Genomic DNA, 22,847 nt, shown 5'->3' with positions numbered 1-22,847 from the left:
TTGGGGTAGCCCTGAGGACTGCCTGGTGAAGTTCCAAAATCAAAACAGTAAAAACTGAAGGGAAGCGCGCGCACGCTCATGCACACACACACACACACACACACACACACACACACACACGCACACACACACACATACACACACGTCTCTTTCTCAAAATGGAAACAGCTTTCTTTTCCTCTCCTCCTGTCTCCCAAGGAAAGTTGGGTGAGTTCAAAATGAAGGAATGTTGGGGCTGGAGTGATAGTACAGCGTGTAGGGCATTTGCCTTGCACGTGGCCGACCCAGGTTCATTCCCCAGCATCCCATATGGTCCCCTGAGCATCGCCAGGAGTAATTCCTGAGTGCAAAGCCAGGAGTAAGCCCTGTGTATCGCTGGGTGTGACCAAAAAAAAAAAAACCAAAACAAATAAACAACAACAACAAAAAAAAAACCCAAAACCCAAAAAACAAAAAAAAACAAAATGAATGGATACTGAGCTGCTGATAACTCTCAAGAGGCAGAGCACAGGTCTAGCATGTGAGATGCCCTAAGATCCATCTATGGCATCACAAAGCTCCTCAGCACTGCAGGTGCAGAGGGGAAAAATATATAAGCAGTTACAGTTCACTGTTGAGTCTCTGGTTTGGAATCCAAGCTACTGAACAATTTCTCTGTTATTTCCTTCAAGTACTACAATTAGCAGTGATGGCACCAGAGATTGAAATAAAATCAAAGCCAGCTTTTTCTCCTGGTAAATTGGTCTGTAAAACCATGTGGGATTTTTTTTTCTGAAGGATGTGGGGGAAGTGAGATGGGGTGTTGGAGAATTTGCAATCAGAACGAAAAATGAGGTTTGCAAGTAATCTGGGGATTTCCACTATATGTTCATCATCAGGGATCCGGGGCCCATGCAAAAAGTAACATGGTTTCTTCCTGTGCTCATTTGCTGGCAAAGGACTTTTTCTGAACATCCTGAGGCCCACGGCTAAACAAGAGCTGGCTACTCAAACAAGAATTTAGAGAGAAACCTAAGTTTCATTTTATTTCACGTTAAAAAGACAGTACTGGGGCCACTCTGCCCAGACGTGACCCCGAGCGGCCCCACATGAACTGCTCTTCCGTTCCTGAACACCCATGATCCCGGAGGCCAACTAACTACTTTCGGCACCCAGCAGCTTCTTGCAGAAATTCCTCTAGACTGTGAACTAAGCTACAGCCCCATGCTGCCCCGGGAGGGGAAAGGTTTTTCTTTCTCGGCCTCTCCTTTCCCAGTGGCATGGCGACCACCATCTTATAAGGCCCACTAAACAGAGGTACGAGCTTGCAGTGACGCAACTTCTGGCAGAAATTTCTCTGGACTTAATTACTAAAATACCAGAAATCCAAAACTGTGCAGCCACAACAGCACGGCCTCATATATTCTTCATTCTCAGCAATGGGAAACAAATTATCAAGTGATGCCTCTTTGGCAGGTTTGATTGTTGGGGGAAAATTTCAAATAATGATGGTGAATTTTCTGTTGAAATATTGAATGTAATCAAAGTAAAAAGAAAGTAAAGTGAAAATTATCAGCCACACAGGCGGGGGGTGGGGGTGGGATGGGAGGTATACTGGGGTTCTTGGTGGTGGAACATGTGCACTGGTGAAGGGATGGGTGTTTGAGCATAGTATGACTGAGACTTAAGCCTGAAAGCATTGTAACTTTTCACATGGTGATTCAATGAAAAGTTTAAAGAAATAAGACAGTACTGGGGCTGGAGCAATAGGTAGGGTGTTTGCCTCACATGTGGCCAACTCAGGTTTGATTCCCAGCATCCCATATGGTCCCCCAAGCACCACCAGGAGTAATTTCTGAGTGCATGTGTCAGGAGTAACTCCTGTGCATCGCTGGGTGTGACCCCCAATAAAAGCAAAAAAAAAAAAAAAAGACACAGTACCTTTATTATCTCTTCTCATCAAAGCCTTAACACAACAACTTGTTTTCTTGTTGTTGCCAACGCCTCTGTTTCCCCCATCCCGCCACCACACACGTACACACCAGTGTTGTCGCTGATTAGTAGATGATTTGCTTATGCTTCTATCTAGTATGTCATTTTCTTTTCCTGGGTTTGAAGGGCTTGGGCCATACCTAGAAGTGCTCAGGGATCATTCCTGACTAGGCTTGAAAGACTATATGGGGTGCGAGGGATCAGTCCTGAGTCAGGTGCATGCAAGGCTAACTGCTATACTCTCCAGCCCCTAGTAGGTAATTTTCTTTATATAAATATGGAAAGGTCTGTAATGAATTAGTGGTAATGGCAGACAACATTGGAATTTACAGAAGATCACTGAATTTTACCTTTGTAATGGTGACTTGGGTGGGGTGGGGGTGGGGGATGTGATTTGGACCAGAAGTGGAAGTACTCAAGGATTACTCCCTTAGAAATCTTTTTGGGACCATGTGCTGTACAGGGCATCCAATGGGTATCAGCCACATGCAAGGCAAGCACCTTAACTCTCTAATCCTAAAATGGCAAATTCTATTTCAATTTTTAAAAGAGGACCAGAAAGATAGCTCAACGGTCTAGAACCATGCTTTGCATGCTTTGGGCTGCCAGTACATTGAAAGTGTCCCCTGAGCACTGATTGTGTGGCCCCAAAACCAAAATTCTTTTTTAATAATAAAAAGTGATCTTTGCTATAGCAAAGAAATGATAAAGATAGTATCACAATGTTCCTGTGATGTTGTGGGAATTAAACATTTAGGGTATAGGTGGAGGGTCTTCTGAATGTTCCGGACCTTGTTTTTAAACTCATCTAATGAGAGGGTTTCTCATGGAGTTTGCCAATTTTGTGGATTCAGGATACCCAGGCCCCTTGTGGGGGGCCCCGCCCACCCCCTGCCCACCAAGAGCCCGTGGCCCACAGTTTGGAGCCCCTGCTTTGTAAAAATGATGTTCCACAAACGGCTGCTCCACTTCCACCCTACACATAATTGTGTGACCCTTACGGTGCTGCGGTTTGGGTTGTAGGTTTATAGAGAACGGTGAGCAATGCCACCAATTCACTTTTGCCCCTGTCATGTTGTCCAGCCAACACAACTGTCATCGCCCGCTGGGGTCCCAGCGATCCCACACCACCCCTCAGCCATCCACTCCAGCAGGCAGCGCAAATAACCAGGACGACCGTGGAAACAAGGGAAGGAATCCTCTTGGTTTTACTGGTTAGAGGTGAGCTGCCAAAGGTACTAGGTTTTTCAAACACAGTTAACAACAGCCAACTTAATTGTGAGCGGACTTTCAGTGACATCAACCTTCGGAGACATCCGTGAACCCAGCGGGAGGGAGGTGGGTGGGGGAAGAAGAAGCAGGAGGCGCCGCGCCTCCTGAAAAGTGCAGCCACGAAGCCCATGCACGCTCCTCGGAAGCCAGGTCCACCCGGCGACGTGGAAGCCACGCGGGGTTCCCCGGTTTCGCTGCGCAAATAAACGCTTTGCTTCCATCCGTCGGGGGGGTGCAGGGAGTGAAGAGCAGCAGACTCCAGAAGCAGGGAGGGCACGGAGGGAAGGTGGCGCTGCACTGGCGAGAGGTGACAAGCCCAGACACAGCTCATCTTCCCCCCCTCCTTATTGTACAGGAACACGTTTTGTGTAGCATGTGCACGAGAGAGAAGGAACAGAGAAGAAAAAGCTGTTTGGAAAGAACAGCCCGGGGTCACGGAGCGTGGGGGGAAAAGGTCCCCAAACACTGCCATCGGCCCCAGAGGGCCTCGCCAAGAGCGCAGACACGTGGGCAGGAGACCATCCACAAGCAAAGCGCAGCGGCCCTACACAGGAGAGGCAAAGCCGAGCCCGGCGCACGGTGATGGATGACGTCACTGCGCCGCACCCAGGTACACGTGGGGCTGATGTGTGATAATGATGACCGTGACGCTTCGTGAGAAAAGGTTAAATACTCTCCGGGATACTCTGTTGACTAAGGCAGGGACGTTATGTAATCCGTTTTAGAAAGATTTCCCTCAAAAAAATATTAAAATTTTTTTTTTTAGGTTCAGCACTTAAAGGGTTAATCCTCTGTTATCTGAATATTTGTTTACAGGCCTCCTTTTGCAACAATGCTAGTAAATGAGGCATTACTTTTTTTTTTAAATAATCATTAGTATCAAATTATTGGCACCATTCAGTTTTAAGAATATAGGGTCAGGAGAGCAAACTATACAATAAAACATAAAAATACAATTCTGATACAAATATACGAGATCGATTCCACTTTACAAGTGGTCATAAGAAATGGATGAACATTTTGTACACAAAGGAATACAGCTAGTAAATTATCACATGGAAAAGTGCTCAGCTTCGATAGCAATTAATAAAATAAAACAATCTCTCAACAACTATACACACCTATTAAACTAGTGAAAATAAATTAAAATGGCAAAACTCAATACCGGCAGAGCTATTTGTAAATAGAAATGCTTATACATTGCTGGTGGCGTCATAAATTGTAGAGGGGATTCAAGCATCCAAAGGGGAGGGAGGGTTGAATTAGATGACCTTTAAGATCCTTCCAACCCAGAGATTGGATCTTTCTAGAAAGCAGTCTGGCAATATGAAACAAGAGCTATAAAATAGTTCATGCTCTTTAACCTTGTCAAATCCCCCTTTGGAGATATTCCAAAGGAAAGAATTCAAAGAAAACGACTTTTTTTTTTTACAAAGACATTCATAGCAGCGTGATTTATGAGTGGAAACACTTGGAAATGACTCAAATATTGAGAAGAAATAAGATTAATTGTGTTAGTACATAGAAAAATGTTTAAATTGTCAAGAGTAGAATCTGTGTTGAGAAGTGGAGATACTTTAGGTGAGAAAAGTACAACCAAAAAATATGTACACAGTGATAATAGATATGTCAAAGTATGTGCATATTCATTAAGAAAGCTTGAGAAATAAGATTTAGAGGGATGGTGTGTGAATAGGGGGGTTCCTTTATTCCTGCAAAGTTGTTCAAGTGCATAATAAAAATTTAAAAACACATTTCTTGAAACTATATAAAAAGAGAGCAAAATTTCTTCTGGTCAAGTTTCTATCAACAGGACATGAATTGATCGACTTTAGAAATAATTTCCCTTTATGGAACACCCAAATGAGTCTGCATATTGAATCATCTTAACCTTATAAGAATTTTTTGATGATTTGATCCACAATTTCCTACCTTGGGTTCAATGATAAATTCTATTTAACCCAAATAATATTGTATTCAACAAATTCACAAGTTAAATTATATCTTGGACTGAACTGAATTGCTTCAGTCTTGGTGATTGCAACATTTTTTTTTTTAGTTCATCTACTCATGTTTGAATAAAAATGAATGTTAGGACTTTGTATTTACCAGTCTAAATGGAAAAAAAAACAGCATTAAAGAATTATTCTCTCATTAAAAACAGTCAAAGCTTGGTGCAAGTTTCAATCATACAAAATCACATGGTTGAGATTGATAATAAAGGATTCCATGCCAAGTGACTCCTGTGGTTACTGACGTATACACACAGGAACTTCTGAAAAGGAATCCCCGTTTTCCCATCTTTCTTCTCCTCGCTGACCAACTCCTGCCTCAGTTACACTGAGTAGTAGAAAACCTAATACTCAGGAGACAGAAAATAACTTTTCTGAATTCAAGCCAGAAGCTGGCTTTGACTAACCATGGATACCCTGGCGAACAGAGCACACATGTGTATGCTGTGCTAGAGTGAGCACACGAAGCCCGAAGAAAGAAAACGGACAGAAGGCACCATGCCATCCTCCAGGCAACAGGGGAGAATTTCACAGTTCGGTCATCAATAGTCTTTTCATCATTTTCTCTCTCTCCAATTCCTGCCGGAGTGTCTCTGCACTGGAAAAAAAAAAAAGCAAATGACAAAATGGTGAGTTTAAACCTCCCACATTGCAACAGGTTCTTTTATACTGTCATTTTCTGGGTCTTTCCTTCCTCCTTCCTTTCCTTCCTTCCCCCTTCCTCCCTTCTCCCCTTCTTTTCCTTCCTTCCTCTCTATTAAAGTTCATTTTGTTTTTGTTTAAAAAGTTTTTGGACCACACCAGGCTGTGCTCACTCCTGGCTGGCTCTGTGCTCAGAGATCATTCCCGGGGTGGTGCTCAAGGGATTATACACAGTGTCACGTATCAAACTGGGGCTGGCCACATGCAAGGCAAGAGACAACCCCTGAATTAATTCTCTGGCCCTATATTTAAAAATTGTAAGAGTCTGAGCAAAGCATAGACTCAAAATGATGATCACCAAACCAGGATGGGTCAGCAATGTTCTGACCCAGATTTTTTTCTTTTTCGTTTTTGCTTTGGGGCCATACCCAGTGATGTTTAGGGATTATTCCTGGCTCTGCACTCAGGAATCGCTTCTGGCAGCTTATGGGGGACCACATGGGGTTCTGGGGGATGAAACCAGGCCAGCCTCACACAAGGCAAGCGCTTTATCCACTGTACTATCTCTCATCCCCAACCCCAGATTTTTTTTTTTTCTTGATCTCATTCTTGACTCTCTTTCATGCTCTTTAAGAACACTTTTCATTACATCTACTTGCATTACAATCACTTGAGATTGTTTGAAAATTCCTTGATTTCCTGCACCAGGCTAAGAGTTCCTTAAGGGCCTAGTCTTCAGGGGACTGACTATTCATCTCTAAAACCAAAAGCCTAGTATGGGATCTTGTGCATAACAGAGACTCAATTAAAATTCTTTGAATGAATGGGAAGATATCCAGTTTTTAGAGGTGGTTTTCTGTTTTTTTTTTTTTTAAATCAGTGGTTTCAGCAATTCCACTCCTTGGCATTTATCCCAAGCACACACACAAAAACCACTACACTGAAAAGACATGCGCACATCTATGTTCACTGCAGTACTATTTAAAATAACCCAACATGGGGTGAGGTTTGGGGGGAGTTAGGGATGCAAGGAACAATCCAAGTGCCCAAGAATAGATGAGTGGATAAGGAGGCTCTAGCCTTTACACACAATGGAATACTACTCAGCTCTAAGAAAAGATGCAATATTGCAGACCACTGCAACTTGAATAGAACCGGAGGGTGTCCTCCTAAGTAAAGTGAATCAGGAGGACAAATATCAGATTATCTCACCCGTATTTTGAGTACAAAGAAACAAAGCAAGGGAATAGACACTGGCTAATGAAAACAAGCCCCAAGGTTCTGTCAACAGAATTGAGTCTGCCAAGCAGAAGCCAAACAGAAAAGAGCCAGGGACAGTAGTGGAGGGAATGTTGACACTCTGTGTGTGTGTGTGTGTGTGTGTGTGTGTGTGTGCTCGAGAGTGCGTGTGTACATGCGTGCAGTAACACTGTAGGTCTTGAGGGGGAAAAAATCAGTAGTTTCAAACTTTTTACACCTGTGGACCTGCACCATTCCATGGACGAGGTGAAAACCACTGCTTTAGATCCTGATTTAAATTGGTTTCATATGCACTTTCTTCCAGAGCTTCCTCCCCCACAATGAACATACCATACTATATACACACATATACATATATAATACATACCATGTATACATCATAGTATGGTGCGTTATATGGTATGTGTGTTACATATATCATACCATATGGTATGGTGTGGTACACACACACACACACACACACACATATTTTACTGTTCATTTGGTATTGGACCATACCCAATGGTACACAGGGCTCTTTGCTCAGGAATCACACCCGGCAGGGCCTCAGGAAACCATATGGGGTGCTAGAAATCCAACTCCGGTTGGCTGTGCGCAAGACAAGTGCCCTACCCACTATACTATCTTTCTAGCCCCTCCCCCTACACACTTGAATAAATAAAATTGCAATAAAATTGGCTTTGAGAGTTGGCTTCTAACTTCTCGGCCCTCGGGTCCAATTACACCTGTGGACCTATTTATGGTATATGTGTTATATGGTTCTATGTCCACAGAATCTGTCCCTGATGAAGCCGACACACCTTTACGCACACATGAGAAGGAGGTACACATCTTTCAGGCCACCAGCCAAGTTTTAAAATCGTCTCATTCTGGGTAGGAATGAAAGCTTTCTACTACGGCCAATACGGCCCTACACAATCTGGCTCCAACATGCTCTGGCTGGGAAGGCTTTGTACTCGCCGTTTCCTCCAGCGGCAGATTTTTTCCCCAAATAGCCCGGGCTTTCTCGCTCACCACCCTCAGATCTCTGCTTCAATGACTTCTCAATGAGGCCATCCCCCAGCACCCACTGTTGCCCTTCATGGGTTTGGTCTTCTCCCTAGCACATGTCACTGTATTACTCACACACACACAGACACAGACACACACACACAGACACACACACACACGCACACACACATGCACGCACACACACATGCACGCACACACACATGCACGCACACGCGCACACACACGCACGCATGCACATGCACACATACACACACACTTTTGTCTAATGCCTGCCTCTCCACTCTCCAACGCTAAACTGTAAACTCCATAAATGCATGAAGGTGGGACTTTCATCTGTTTGGCTCACTCTGCATCACCTGGTCCCTTGCCTAGTCATTGTCATTTCAATAAAAGCCACATACGTGAATGACAGTGTGCAGGAGAGGGCAGATTGTCACCAGCATAATGCACCTCGAACCTGGGGCTGCTTTGTCTGTCGCCAGTTACCTGCCAGCACCTGCTGATGGGACTGACCTGGCGGCCAGAGAGACGGGCTTCCGTGTGCCGTAGATGGTCTGCACTGTGGACACAGTCTCTGCCAAAGGCCTCAGGGTCGCGGCTGGAATCAGTGGGGAAGACTGGCCGGGACAGCATGGTAACTTACTGTCTCTAAAGTCGGCCTGGGGAGGCAACACAGAGGAGGGAGTCAGGGGCCAGGAGACAGTTCAGCATGGGATCCCTGAGCACCTCCGGGTGCAGTCTTGGAAGCCCCCAGGGATGCCTGGTTTGGCCGGGACAGCTCTTGTCCCCCCGCCCCCCGCCCTGTTCTACAGGGCCCGAGACATTTGGCACTCCCAGGCCCTCATGCTGACCTGCTGGCTGGGCTGGCCCGAGCTGCTCAGGAGCTTCCCCGCTTCTCCATCCCCCAGGAGAAAACAAAGGAGGAAATCAATCTCAATTTGGGTTCCATTTTCCCATTGTCAGCTGCTGCCCACACCTCACCGTGCAGGCAAAAATCAATTGCCATTTATTAAATGATTCTACTGTGTGCCAGACCCGAGGCTAAGCACATTGCATCTTGACCATCACTGCAGGTAGAGATTATCCTTCTTCATGTCTTAGCATCCACAGAAAGAGGCACCTCTTTTTTTTGTATGAGTCAGGGATAAAGAAAAATGTGCACATCGTCTTGGTCACGCTCACAATAGTAATGAACATTCTATGAGATGTTACAAGGTGAAAGAGTACACATCTCAGAATTGATTCTTATGGAAAACGAAGCTTAGCGAGGCCAAGTAATCTTCCCCCAACCACAGGGGGAATAAGTGGGAAGGTTCTGGCATTCAGGACTAGGATTAGCTGACTCCATAACTGGTGCTTTTCATCCCTGCAGCTGTGACTATGGCCCCTGGGCCACTGATAACAGCATGATTTTGAAACTTGGTAAAAATGAAAATTCTCACTCTCATCCAAAGTCTTGAAAACCAGACTGTCTGGGTATGAAGTTCAACTTTCCGATAATTCTGATACACACTAAAAGGATCAGACTGAGAATTATCAGTCTGGTGTTCACCCCATTTGGAGAGGACACTTAGCTGCTGCTGTTTTCATTATAAAGTATGATAGATACTTTCACAAAGAAAACTTGGAATCTGTATAAGATACATGGGGAAATTTCATAATATCTTAATGCTGTTACTGTGAATTTTCATAGTACTTTCCCCTGTGTATACTCTTAATACCCTTTAATAATAATAATAATTAGTATTACTGGTAAAAATAATAATTCTATTATTGTTATTATTATTTTGGATTTTGAGCCACATGCGACAGTGCTCAGGGTATAATATAGCTCCAAAGCTCAGAAATCACACTTAGGAGAGCTTGGAGAACCACATGGCATGCTGAAGATAGAACCAGGATTAGCTACATGCAAGACGAGTTCCCTACTAGCTATACTTTCTTTTCGGCCCACAGTGCATCATTTAAATGTATGCTTTAGCTTTTCCTTCCTGATACAAGAGCTGGGGGAAGCAATATTTTGTTCCCCAGTGAAGTGAGTGGAGGCTAGGCTTTTGATGCTATTTTTTATTCTTTCTGGAAAAATAATTTAAAAATGACATTGATCCTACAAAGGGAAAGGGACATAAAAGGGCCAGAGACAGCATAAATCTAAGCGGTGGCACCAAACTGTATTAGCAGTCATTGTGTTCTTCACTGACATGAGCTTAAAATGGAAAGAAGAAAGAAGAGAGAAAAAAAAAAAGCCAGCTTCATTTCAGAATGACCTTGGAGAAGCAGTGAAAATTGCTAACGTTATTAAATCTCAGCCCTGAGTGCCATCTTTTAATTAGAAGGCTGTCAGTAACTCCCTAATTAGTCTCTCCGGAGCAGCCCTTGCTCCCAAGTGTCAACCTTGGAGATCCAACTACTCATTTTTTGCTTCCATCTGGAGATTTCAAAGGCATTTTCAACACATCCTGCCCAGATGCAAACTCTTTACTTCTAATCCAGACTTTTGCTGGTGGTGGTTATGGGGTGGGAGGGGTCGGGCTTGTACTCAGGGCTTACTTCCTGCTCTGTGCTTAGGGTTCACTCCTGGCAGTGCTCAGGGCTTGAACTGGGGGTCCCCTGCATGCAGAGCAAATGCCATAAACCCGGCACTCTCTCCACCACCACCCCCATCCCGACTTCTTCCAGATTTCCTGCCTTTGGTCCATCCAGCAGGTGAGACCTGCCAGTGAGACCTTGGAAAGGCATCTCTGCTCACTCCTTCTTCTCCTACCCAGGTCCTCGCCCTCTTCCTAAAAAAGCCCCCTGCATACGCACCTCTCTCTACTGCTGAGGCAAGCTCTCTGCCCTCTCTGCCTGGAACTTCTGGGTGACAGTTCCAGACTCTCGCCCCACATCCACTCCATCTGGCCCCAGTCACTCTCCAGCTGACTTCCCACGGAACGTCTCTAACTGCATCTGGGCCGCCTCCGACCTCCTCCCCACCCCCTGACCGGAAGGCCTGCCCAGGCTTCCTGGACACAGATCAGACTGCTTTGACCCTTCCAGGTTTGTCTCTGCCTTCCTCCCCTTCCTCCCACGCCCAGCCCCACGCCCCTGGGCCCTACATTCAAGTCACCTGGCTTTCTTCCCAGTCCCTTGAAGAGTGGGATAACGCCTGCTGGCCCACGCTGTGGTTCCTGCTGTTCCCTCTGCCTGCTCCAGCTGTCCTCCAGTCTCCTGGCTCAGTTTTAAACACTCCCCGTGCAGTTTCTGCTTGCTCCGGGCCCCAGACCTTCAGAAAGGGCTTCCCTGGGTGTAGCGTGGTTCTGCTGTGGCTGGCGGAAGGCCAGAGGGTCCACCGTGGCCAGCTGAGGACCAGGGAAGCATCATTTCCAGCTGGGGAGCGTGTGCAAGTACAACTGCAGGGCCTGGTGGATATCTGGACAGTAGCACTGCACGGTCTGGCCCAGTCCCTGTGTCTTTGCCCTCCGGTTCTTTATTTGCAGGGTGGCATGAGGAGTCACCTAAGCAATGCTCAGGGGGACACTCTTCCAATGCTAGGCCACCAGGCCAGTCAGTTCAATGCAACGGCCCCTCGATGCAGTGCTGGTCAGGCTCAGTGGCCTCAGGGCTTCCCTCAGCAATGCTCAGGGGCCAATATGGGATGGAACTCAGGGCTCCCACCTTCCAGGTATGTGCTCCAGGCCTTTGCTAGCAGAGCTAGCTTCCTAACCCCTGTCCTTCTTTATTTATTTTTTTTTGCTTTTGGGGTCACACCCGGAGATGCACAGGGGTTACTCCTGGTCCTGCACTCAGGGATTACTCCTGGAAGTGCTCGGTGGGACCCTATGTGATGCTGGGAATTGAACCCGAGTTGGCTGCGTGCAAGGCAAACACCTTACCCGCTGTGCTATCGCTCCAGCCCCTAACCCCTATTCTTGAAATGCAGGTGCTGAGACCCATGATCCTAGAAAGGAACATTCTAGAAACCTATTTCTTCTTCTGCGTCAGCCAGGGCTCCCTCCCTCCCTCTCTAAACGGCTAAAGCCAGGTGGTAGCTATGGGCCAGCTCATAAGCCTTTACTTTGACAATCCTCAGTCACCCACAGCCCACCTTGGAGAATCTCTAAGCAGGCAGGAAATCCTTTAGAAAGTGCCATAGGGTGCACGGGTTCTAGGAATTGCCAGGTCTGATCCTTAGGAGGAGCAGAAGATGAGGGGAGAGAGAAGGGGTTGCTCTGGACCCCCTACTTCTATGTCCTGTGTCCTGAACTTCTCCAGAAGCTTTTATCTAAAGATCCTGGAGCAGGGGAGAATGGGTCGGAAAATAATCAGACTCTTTTTGTGGATGAGGAAATAACAATGCTGAAACATGTTTTTGTTTTGTTTTGTTTCTTTTGGGGTCATACCCTGCGATGCTCAAGGGTCACTCCTGGCTCTTCACTCAGGAATGACTCCTGGCAGTGCTCAGGTGACCACATGGGATGCCAGGGACTGAACCCAGGTTGGCTGCGTGCAAAGCAACCGCCCTCTCTACTGTGCTATTACTCCGGCCCCACTGAAACACATATGAACGCCTTTGCAGCATTTGAATAAGCTATTCAGTGGCACCCTGAGAGGTGGAAATGGGAAGTCGATAGCCAATGACTACCCCAATTAATTTTGTTAATTCTAGCACTCTGACCTTCCAGCCTGAGGAATAACTGCTGACATTTGTGGAATGTTCTGTGGTTGGGAAAGTACTTCCAAGTCTCCATCTCTTTTGATCCTCGGCTCTACCAGTATATGATGAGGGCCTTCTTATTACTGTTTCCACTTTAAATAAGAGGAGGGGTACAAAGAGATAATACAGGGGGAAGGTATTTCCTTTGCCTGCGGCTGACCCAGGTTTGATCCCCACCACTGTCAGGAGATCTCCTGAGCTAGGAGTCGGCGCTGACATGCCTTACTTCCTCTATCTTGCCCAACCTCACCCACCAATAAAGAAACAAAACAAGAACAGATTCGTGGCTCCACGTGGTGAAGTGAGCTAAAATCACATCACATCACCATCCAACATCCAACTCAGATTCATCGGACTCACCAAATATATGTGGACCTGTCTCTTGTCAGTGGCATTATCCGCAACTGGCAAAAGGTGTATTGGGGGGCAGTACCCAGCAGTAAGTGAAAGGGCACAAAAAGTGGGGTATCCACATGCAATCACATTCCTCTAGAAAAAAGAAATGAAAACAGATACATGCCACAATGGGCAAGGCCTCAAAAAGAGTCTCAAGAACGTTATATCGGGCTGAGAGTACAGCTCAAGGAGCTGGCTTCGCAGACGGGAGCCAGGGGTTCAACCCCCAGCAGTGCACGGCAAGGAGTAAACCCCTCCAGCAGTGCACTAGGAGTAGCCCCCAAGCACCACTGGGTGTGACCCCTCAAACACACCAACCTCCCAGTATAAATCATTATGCTGTAGGGAAGAAGTGAGGGAGATGAGGTCACATATTTTATGATTCTGTTTATATGAAATATCTGAATTGGTAAATCCATAGTTACAGGAGGCAGATGGGAGGTTGCCAGGGACCCGAGGGAGGGAGGAAGTAGGGGGATGCTAGTTAATGGGTGCAGGGCTTCCTCTGAGGGAACAAAAATATTAGGAACTAGAGAGAGGTGGAGTGTTACTTATGCACTAAATGTCACTTAATACTCACTTTCATTTTTTTGTTTTTTTTTGCTTTTTAGGTCACACCCGGTGATGCTCAGGGGTTACTCCTGGGTATGCACTCAGGAATTACTCCTAGCGGTGCTCGGGGAACCCTATGGGATGCTGGGAATCGAACCGGGGTCGACCACGTGAAAGGCAAATGCCTTACCCTCTGTGCTCCAGCCCTGAATACTCACTTTGAACTATCGACTTTTGTGTCGTGAAACTCACCTCAATTATGTGAAAGAGCTCTAGAAGGGGGTACCCCAACCCCTGCCCCCCTCCAACGCCCCCCTCTCAGCCCCCCAAGCTCATGGTAAGGCAAAAGCAGCCTTAGCGGGAACAATGCTTTCAAACACACATCTGTCCTCCGGGTTTACTTACAGTAAACTGTGGCCCTGTGATGAAAGGTTCAGGAAACGGGGTCACTGTATCAGCTGGGAATGTTTTTATCTTCAAAATAAAAAAAAGGAGGGGAGAAAGACAAGAGTCACTTCCAGATTAGATAACAGGGGCTGGCAACTGACGGCAGCACTTCCGAAAGCCGAGCCGAGGGGTTCCGGGGAGCCGGCAGAGCTGTCACGGCCGGTACACACTGAGGGGCTCTCAGAAGTGGCACCCCTGGGCGTTTCCATAGCCCCCGTGGTCCTGCAGGGCCAGGACACAGCCCGGATCACAGGCTAGGCCTCGAGCATGGAGCACACCCCACCCTTACTCCGCCTGGAACTCCCTCCAACCGAGGCCTGCCAGGGCCTTCCGTCCTGCTGGGCGTCTGTGCACAGCCCGATCCGTCAACGGTCATGATGGGGGTGGACAAGGCAAAGCCGGGCGGCCAGGCTGACCCGAGAGGTCCCATTCTAGAGCCCCACCCATCGCTATGGCTGGCTTGCCAGGACCCATCCGGCTAGAACACTTTCACCATCCGTTCACTCTGGTGGGTGGGCAGAGGGAAGCATGGGGGGGGGGAGCCCCACTGGTGAAAATCCCGACACTGTGGTGTTTGGGGAAGTCCCCCCTGTGGGGCCGACTGCGGCAGAGGCCAGGGCTGGAGGCAGCGGGGCGATGCAGCACCAGGAGGGGCAGGTGCCTGCAGTGGCGTAGCTCCCCTTCCTGCCCGTGGGCCTCCAGAAGGCGACAGGGGAAGGCCGAGCCGGACTCTTGCTTTGTCAGGAGCCCCCGGGGCGGGGGGTGCGCATCCGTCTGTACCCCCATGGGGAGCTGCCCAGTGCCACCTGCCACCAGGCCACAGTCAGCCAGGACCCCCGGGTCCCTCAGGCTCATGTGCCTCGGGCTCCTGCCTGTGGATCTGCAACTGTGCAGCTGGCAGAGCCCCCTGGCACCCCTGAGTTACGCGAATGGGGGCGACAGGCAGGCCTGCTGAGGTCTGCTGGCAGGTGGGGCAAAGCTCCACAAACATCCAAGCCCGCACCCTTTCCCCACACTCGCTCTGATCACTTTAAAAACAACTCAACATTCCCAGAAGGGGACTCAAACTACCATGGCGGGGGGCTGGTCAGGCCCTCCCACCACACGGCAATGCCTCATGGTACATCTCCTCCTGGCCTTGATGGTCCAAGGTGGACCTCCCGGTGAAGGGAGAATTCCTGGAGACAGGAGGAAAGGGATTAGGATCACTATTCCAGAAAAGAGGAAGTTGGTAGCTCCAGAGACTTCTCGAAGGAGAAAGGTACTCGCCAGGGCCCTCTGTGGTTATGATGGGTCAGTGCACTGGTTCCTCCTGGGCGGGGGGGGGGGGGGGGGGGGGGGGGGCGGGGGGGGCCCTGCCTGTGGATAGTGAACCCGGAAGGGTGGAGTCTAAGCTGTGAAAGCCATTTCTCTGAATCCCCGCCCCCCCATCCTCCCCCCCACCCCGAGGGAGCCAAACCAGAAACAAAGCATGGGTCCTGCAGTCAAGCATGTGTGAGGGACTCAGGGGAACGTTCACTGGACAGAGCACGGACAGTCGTAGAAAATTTAGTCGGGAGATGGAAAGGATGGATCACAGACAAGAGAAAACTGGGAGAAGCTCCCGGGCCCGGGAGGACGGCGGGGGGGGGGGGGGGATGCTTCAGAAGGCATGTGAATGTGGATGAGAAGGAAACATGCACAAACGTGGAAGAAAATGCAATGCTGAGTGGCAGGGCGATTCCTTTCCTTAGTTCGAATACTCGAATAGGTGTCGCAAGTCTTTTTTTCCCCCCTCAATAGGAATGTGGCTAAGATTTTTCTCTCTGGAAAAAAATTGCCCATGCAGGTCAAAACTTCGGGAGCACAACTTCTTCCTGCTCTAGGTCTCGAGACCCAGAGGCGTCGGGGCGGGCCCGTGGCCCTGGTGTCCCAGGTTGGCTGCCCAGGTCTCCACCCTGGCATCCTCCTGTGTGGGTCCTCTCCTTGGAGGTCTCGCGTGTGGATCCCCCTGGGGCCGACACCAGGTGGCTTCCTGCCCCCCACGCCTCACCTCTCCTGGCCAGGCCCCTCTCCCTGCCAGGGGGGGGTACCTACCAGCCTCGTTTTGATTGGAGGGTGCATGCAAACTCCAGTGGTCTCTTCCTTCATGGGGAGAGAGAGTGGAGGAGAACAGCGAGAGTGGGCACAGTAGGGGGCGCTGGCGGGCTCTGCCTGCTCACGAGGAGAGGAGAGAAGGGGAGGAGGAGGTGGTGAGACAGGGGGGGAGGAAGAGGAGATAAGGGAGGGAGAGGAGAGAGAGATAGCACAGTGCAAGACGGATCTGTCAACACGGCCGGGCCCGCCAAGCTGCTCTCGGGCCAGCCTCACCCCCGGCTGCTCCCAGATTCTCACCCATGACTGAAGTCCCTCCCGCCTCCCTCTGCTCTCGGCCTGGGCTCCTCTGCACAATCTGTCTCCGTGATTAGATCCAAGGCCACAGGGAGGAGGAAGAGGCAGAGGAGGAGGAGGAGGGGGAGCTGGCAGGTCGGGGCCCCTCTCCGGCACAGGCCTGGCATGCTGTGGAGACTTGGGAAGCGTGGTCCAGGCCAAGCCGGAAGACAGCCATGATGAATGAATGATGGCCACGGGGGTGGGGGGTAGTATGAGGAGTGCCGACCTTCCATGCCTCCCATCCACTGAATTGGGGCCTACAAGGTGCCACATGAACAGTGCTGCAGCAGAGATGTCTAGGATGCAAGGTTGGGATTTATCCTGCCATACTTTGCTGAAAACACACTGGCCCAGCCTCCCATGCCTGCACCCCCTCATCGTCCAGGCCTTGGGCTGGCACCGGGGTGTCCAGCTGCGTGATCGGAAGAGACTCAGCCCGGGGTGAAGATGCCAGCTCCCCCGTCTCAGCCCTCCACAGTGCCAGGCACCAGGCAGGGGAGCAAGGGCTGGCAGGAGTGAAGATGAGGATGGCGGAGGATGTTCTGGTGTTAGCGATGGGGCCACTGACAGGGTTAGTCTGAGTTTTGGAGAGGGGGTGATTCACTGCGGACAATAAACACATGCTTCCTGGAGTTCCCGAGGGTCCCCTTCATGAGTTTGGCATCATCCTGCCCTCGTAAATAAAGCAGAGCCTCCGGGCTGTTTCACTGGAAATGCTGCTTCTTTTTCGTTTGCTTCTTGGGTCACACCCAGCGATGCTCAGGGGTGACTCCTGGCTCTGCGCTCAGGAATTACTCCTGAGGGTGCTGGGGGTGGGGCATATGGGATGCCAGGGATTGAACCTGGGTCGGCCGTGAGTAAGGCAAATGCTCTACCCGCTGTATTATCGCTCTGGTCCCTGAAAACTCTTCAAGGAACTCACAGGCCTGCCTTCCCTCTCTAAACTGACGTCCACGCTCTTCACCGTTGGGAAGCCGGGGACACTTTCCACAGGGTCTGACAATCCTTATCTCATGACAGCTCTCCCAGTGACCTGATGTCATGTTGCAACGCAGACACTGCATTTGCCAAGGCCAAGACCAAGGTTCTAGATAATCCCCAGCCCTCCTCCAAGGTGGTTTCTATTTCTAAGTCCCTCCCTCAGAAACAGAGGGGTTCCGGTCCGTCAGCCACGGTCACGGGTGGCCATCTCTCCGCCCAAGCCCACTGAGCCGATTCTCAGGATAAATGCTCTGCCGAGGGAGAGGGGTTCCCACACCAGTGTGAAGTGAGCCTCTGTCTGCCATCAGGCTCTGTCATTCTTATCAGGATCCCTGGCCACAGGGCCTTTGCCTCTGCAGAGAAGAGCAGCCATGTAATGTGCATTTTGGATGCAAATAAAATCTGGCAATACGTGGCCAAAAACAAAAAACAAAAATAACACGTCATTCTGCCTGGAAGCCACAGCTGGTCACCAAGGTTAACCTCCAAGTCTAACGGAGTAAAAAATATGTACATATAATTTATTTTTATTTATCTTGGTATTTCCTTTCCTCCTTGGGCCTCTTTCATATTTGGACAGCTAGGTTCTACTGACTTTAGCACTTCAGAATGACTCGTGTGTGTGTGTGTGTGTGTGTGTGTGTGTGCGCGCACACGCGCGCGCGCATGTGTGGACAGACACACACTGGCTTAGAGAGATCATGATGGAAGCACGTAAGCCTCCGATGCCAGGTCAGGAGACTGAGGGGAGGGGAGTAGAGGCAGGGGAGAAGGGAGGCGGGTGTCCACTGGGGAGGCTGTGCAGCGGGGTCCCGCACTCCTCCTCCGGGAACCAGGGATTAAAGAAAGGAAAGGACTGGTGTCTTCTGGTAGGGCTGGGGACAGGGTGGGAGGGCTGGGGGGTGTGCGTGCAGCAAACAGAGATTTTCCTCCCCAGGAGGGCAGTGACTCCCGGCCTCCCGACAGGGACACCCCAGATGGTGGCAAATAAAAGAGCCCACCCGCTAGACAGACACCCCCCCAGCCCATGTCCCTGTGCTCCAGAGAACACAAGCTCCAGCCCTGAGATGCGGAGAGGCTGATCGCCTGGGTTCTCATGCTCAGGCGAGCTCTGGAGACAGGTGGAGGGTCCGGACTCCATACAACCAGTCCCCACCCTGTCCCAGAAACTCGAAGAACTGTCCTGGGTTCTCACTGCCTCTGGGATGCAGCTGGGAGAGTGGTTCAGGATGTCGGGGGTGGGGGTGGGGGGCTCAGGGAAGACCATGTGCCTCAGCCTCAGAAAAAGCCAAAGAATGCAGGAGGCAGGTTGTGTGGTGGTGTGAGCGGTGAGGGTGGGAGAGGCATACTCAGGGTGTCAAAAGGTGCTGCCTTCCAGCGACCACCCCACAGCAGTACCAGCACGCCCGCCCATGGCCTCTCCCTCACACCCCCGAGAAGAGGGGGTGCTGCCTCCCCACTTGGCTTGGCTTTATTATTATTTTTTAATCGTTTGCTTTTTGCTTTTCAGGTCACACCCAGCGATGCTCAACGGTTACTCCTGGCTCATGCCCTCAGGAATTACTCCTGGCGGTGCTTGGGGGACCATATGGGATGCTGGGGATTGAACTCGGGTCAGCCGCGTGCAAGGCAAATGCCCTCCCCGCTGTGCTGTCACTCCGGCCCTTGGCTTGCCTTTTTTCGAACCCCGGGGCGCTGCTGAGCTCTGGGAAATAAAAGAGTTGGAGACGCTGAGAAGGAGTGATCTGGGAGCAGGAGCAGGGCTGAAGATGTTTCTGCAGAGGGTCTGAGGATGGGAGGGGCCCAGGGGCGAGAGGGGTTCCAGGCGCAGCAAGGAGCCCGCTCCATCTCGCAGACACTCGGCCCGGGGTTTGTGCCCTGTGCTGGGGAAGCCACTGGGGCCCTGGGCGGGCCTGGGTCACTCAGGCCGGAGCTGTCAGGGGGAGAGCTGCTCTGAAGTGCTTTGTGGGGATGGTGCCGTCTGCACACACACACACACACATAGCTCGGCCCGCTCCAGCCCTCGGTCCCGGCCTCCGCCAACGGGCTCTAGGAATCTAAGGCAACCCCGGCCCCTATGTCTGTCCCTGCTCAGCTGGCCTCAGAGACACAGTCACGCCACTCCTCAGTCACCCCAGCATGGAGGGCAGAGACTGCCCGGCTCTGGGGCTGGGGGGGCAGCCGAGGTGAGGGGGAGAGAGACACACAGACCCGGGAGAGCCGGGCGGCCTGATGAGCTCCTGGCTCGGCTCCCCCGGCAGCCACAAGACACTGGGTCCTCAGGGGCATGAAGGGGAAAGCCTGGGGTCCCGGGAATGGTGCCCTCCTGCCTCGCTGCACACAAGCAAGAAGGGGGGCTTCCTCCTGAGAACAGGGGTTCACGTAAACTCAGCTGTGACGCGTGCCGCTGAGATCAGACAGTGGCAGGACGTGAGGGGGCCCCCTGCTGGGGCAGGGCAGCAGCGGAGTCACAGCCCGCCACCCTCCTCCCCAAGAGATGCCCGCTGTGGGGGTGAGGGGGGCTCCCTGGCCATGGAAAGGTGCAAGCAGAGGCTGGACAGTCCAGCGGCAGGTATCTGCCCCTCCCAGCGGGGACCTGGGCTGAAGCTGGGTGCTGCTTCCTCTCCCATCAATGTCCGTCGTGCTCAAAGAAAGACACACGCACCAGAGCCATCATCCAGCGGGGAGGGTGCTGCCGGTCTAGGTTGGACCCCGGCACCATAGAGGGTCCCCGGAACACACCACCCGAAGCGATTCTTGAGTGCAGCAGAGTCAGGATAAGGCCTGAGCAGAGCTGGCTGTGGCCCCCGCCCCAAACAAACAGAAAAGACCCCAGGGTTGACAAAATTGACAGAGACTTCGGTGGCTTTAGAAGGGAACCCCGTCACTCCTGGTCCAACTAACATGTATATATATATTTTAATTAACCTCAGTTTTCAGGGCCTCTGATTCCTTTAGAATTTAGAATTTATGGGGCTGGAGTGATAGCACAGCGGGTAGGGCATTTTCCTTGCATGCGGTCAACCCGGGTTGAATCCCAGCATCTCCTATGATCCCCTTAGTACCGCCAGGAGTAATTCCTGAGCGCAGAGCCAGGAGTAACCCCTGTGCATCGCCAGGTGTGACACACACAAACAAACAACAAACAAACAGTAGAATAAAGAATTTAGAATTTTGCTCATGGCTGTTGCTTTCGCACAGAACCAGAACGCTCCGGTCTACTTCCTTCACTTAGCAAATGCTTACTCCTACTTGTTTTATTTTTATGTTTAATTTTTGTTTTTGGGCCATGCCCAGTGGTTCTCAGGACTTATCTCCCAGCTCTGTGCTCTGTGCTGGGGATGCCGAGGATAGACCTTGGGCCAGCTATCTGTGAGGCAAGCACCCTACCCACTGTACTACCTCTCTGGCCCCTCCTACTCTTTAAAACCCTGGCAGCGGGACACCTTCACTGCCCCACGACTCACAGTTGCTGCCACTGCTTACGTGGCTCTTTGGGCACTAACTGCACCGGATCTGAGCAGCCTGGGGATTGCGCTAGGGCTTCCCACAGAGAGAGAGACTGCTGCCCACTCATGTTCCTGCTGGCACCCGGCGCCCAGATCGTGGCTTCCTCCCTCTCTGCTCTCCTGCATGCTTGGGCTATCCCTGATACTGGATGTCTGCAGGTTGCTGCGCACCCCAACCCTCACCTCACGAGGATGGAAAATCTCTGTTGGGTGCTCGCTAAGGATCCTAAAGGCGCAGCGGGCCCAGCTTGCCAATTCACCGTCTCTTCCCCCATGCCCACCTGGGAAACCTTCCCAATCTTAGGGGCAGGGGTGTCCCTGACACACAGCCCCTCCACCAGGCACCCACTGCTCAGTGCCAGAGTGGCAAGAGGCCTGCAGAGGAGGCAGCTTTGAACCCCTCCCCCCCTCGCTACAAAGAGCAGCTAAGAAGGAGTCAAGAGACTTGGGTGCTAGATCTTGCTCAGTACCCATGGGGCTGCCTACCCTGGCGCTCATGTGTCCCTTCCATGGGAAGGGGGGTGGGGACAAGGTGATGCAGAAAGATCCTGGGTTTCTGGGTGACTCTTGGTGAAAGGCAGGAAAGGGCCCCCCGCATCTGTGAGCCAGCCTGGCGACGCGTCACAGGGGAAGGCCGTGAGTTAACGGTGCTAGGGACTGGGGAAGGGTTCAAAGGGCTGAGTGCTGGCGTTGTATGCAGAAGCCCAGGTTGAACCCAGGCACCGCACAGAACCCCAAGCACTGCTGGAATGACCCCCCACCCCCCAACCCCCACCCCCCAACACTGAGTTGGAAATCACTCGTGGTTTTTGTTGTTTTCACTTTTTGGGTCACACCTGATGATGCTCAGGGGTTACTCCTGGCTCTGCACTCAAAAGTTACTCCTGGAGATGCTCGGGGGACCATACGGGATGCCAGGGATCGAACCCGGGTTGGCCGTGTGCAAGGCAGACACCCTACCCGCTGTGCTATCACTCCAGCCCCTAACCCCTGATGTACGTGAACGTGGGAAGGGCAGGACTGGGAAGGGCCACGGAGCAGAGTGTCACTCACTGCCAGCTCTTACCCAGGCTGTTCGTGCTGTGCCCCACGGTGATGCCCCAAAGATCTGCTCTCTGCCAGCAGAAGCAGGAATGGGGCTGTCCCTAACGCCTGGATAGCCTTGGGCTCACTTGTCCCATCTCCAAAACCTACCCCTGTCCCCTCCTCTAAGCCACAGGTCCAAATGATGCTCACTTCTGAATCTCACTGGTCTGGGGTGGGTCCCCCCCGACTCCCCTCCGTCCTCCTCTGTCCCTCTGCTCCCAGACTGTGGCCAAGGCCAAGTAGCTGAGTACTCGGGAAATGCTCGTGATGCATTTTTTTGATTTGGTCACATTTTGGCTCACATGCCAAAGGTGCGGGCCTTGATTGATGCTTAGGTACACCAGGGTATTAGGCTGATTCAAACCCCAATGACACATCCAAGTCTGTGTCATCGAATAACATGAAGAATTCCTTGCTCACGTGGATGCTGTAGCGTCTATACTTTGGGGTGTGCTGGCTCTGCTTTCTTCTCTTTTTCTCCACCCCTCTTGCTGTCCCTGTCTCCCTTCCCCGCCCTCCTAGGACAAACAATGTCATCGTGGGGCAGGGGCCATCGAGGCCTTCAGGGAGAAGAGAGGAGGGAGGGCAGCTGGTCTGCCT

The 22,847-nt window shown here is 50.9% G+C and overlaps 1 protein-coding gene across 4 annotated transcripts in view; it reads right to left on the bottom strand.

Moving 5' to 3' along the window:
• Window positions 1-3,154: 3,154 nt before the first annotated feature.
• EPB41L4B (erythrocyte membrane protein band 4.1 like 4B) overlaps window positions 3,155-22,847 on the bottom strand; it is a 166,923-nt gene continuing 147,230 nt past the window's right edge. For 2 of the 4 annotated variants that reach the window (XM_055135459.1, XM_004600451.2), the window contains exons 23-26: window positions 16,336-16,452; window positions 14,218-14,286; window positions 8,682-8,827; window positions 3,155-5,853 (exon numbers count right to left, since the gene is read on the bottom strand). In XM_055135459.1, the coding sequence (XP_054991434.1) occupies window positions 5,784-5,853; window positions 8,682-8,827; window positions 14,218-14,286; window positions 16,336-16,452 (402 nt within the window). In that variant the 3' untranslated portion in view covers window positions 3,155-5,783. The remainder of the gene's footprint in view (window positions 5,854-8,681; window positions 8,828-14,217; window positions 14,287-16,335; window positions 16,453-22,847) is intronic. The other 2 variants (XM_055135479.1, XM_055135472.1) reach the window with 1 other exon arrangement.

This window comes from Sorex araneus, chromosome 1 (assembly GCF_027595985.1).
Source record: "Sorex araneus isolate mSorAra2 chromosome 1, mSorAra2.pri, whole genome shotgun sequence".
Taxonomy (NCBI): domain Eukaryota; kingdom Metazoa; phylum Chordata; class Mammalia; order Eulipotyphla; family Soricidae; genus Sorex; species Sorex araneus.
This window is presented reverse-complemented; position numbering and strand designations above follow the sequence as displayed.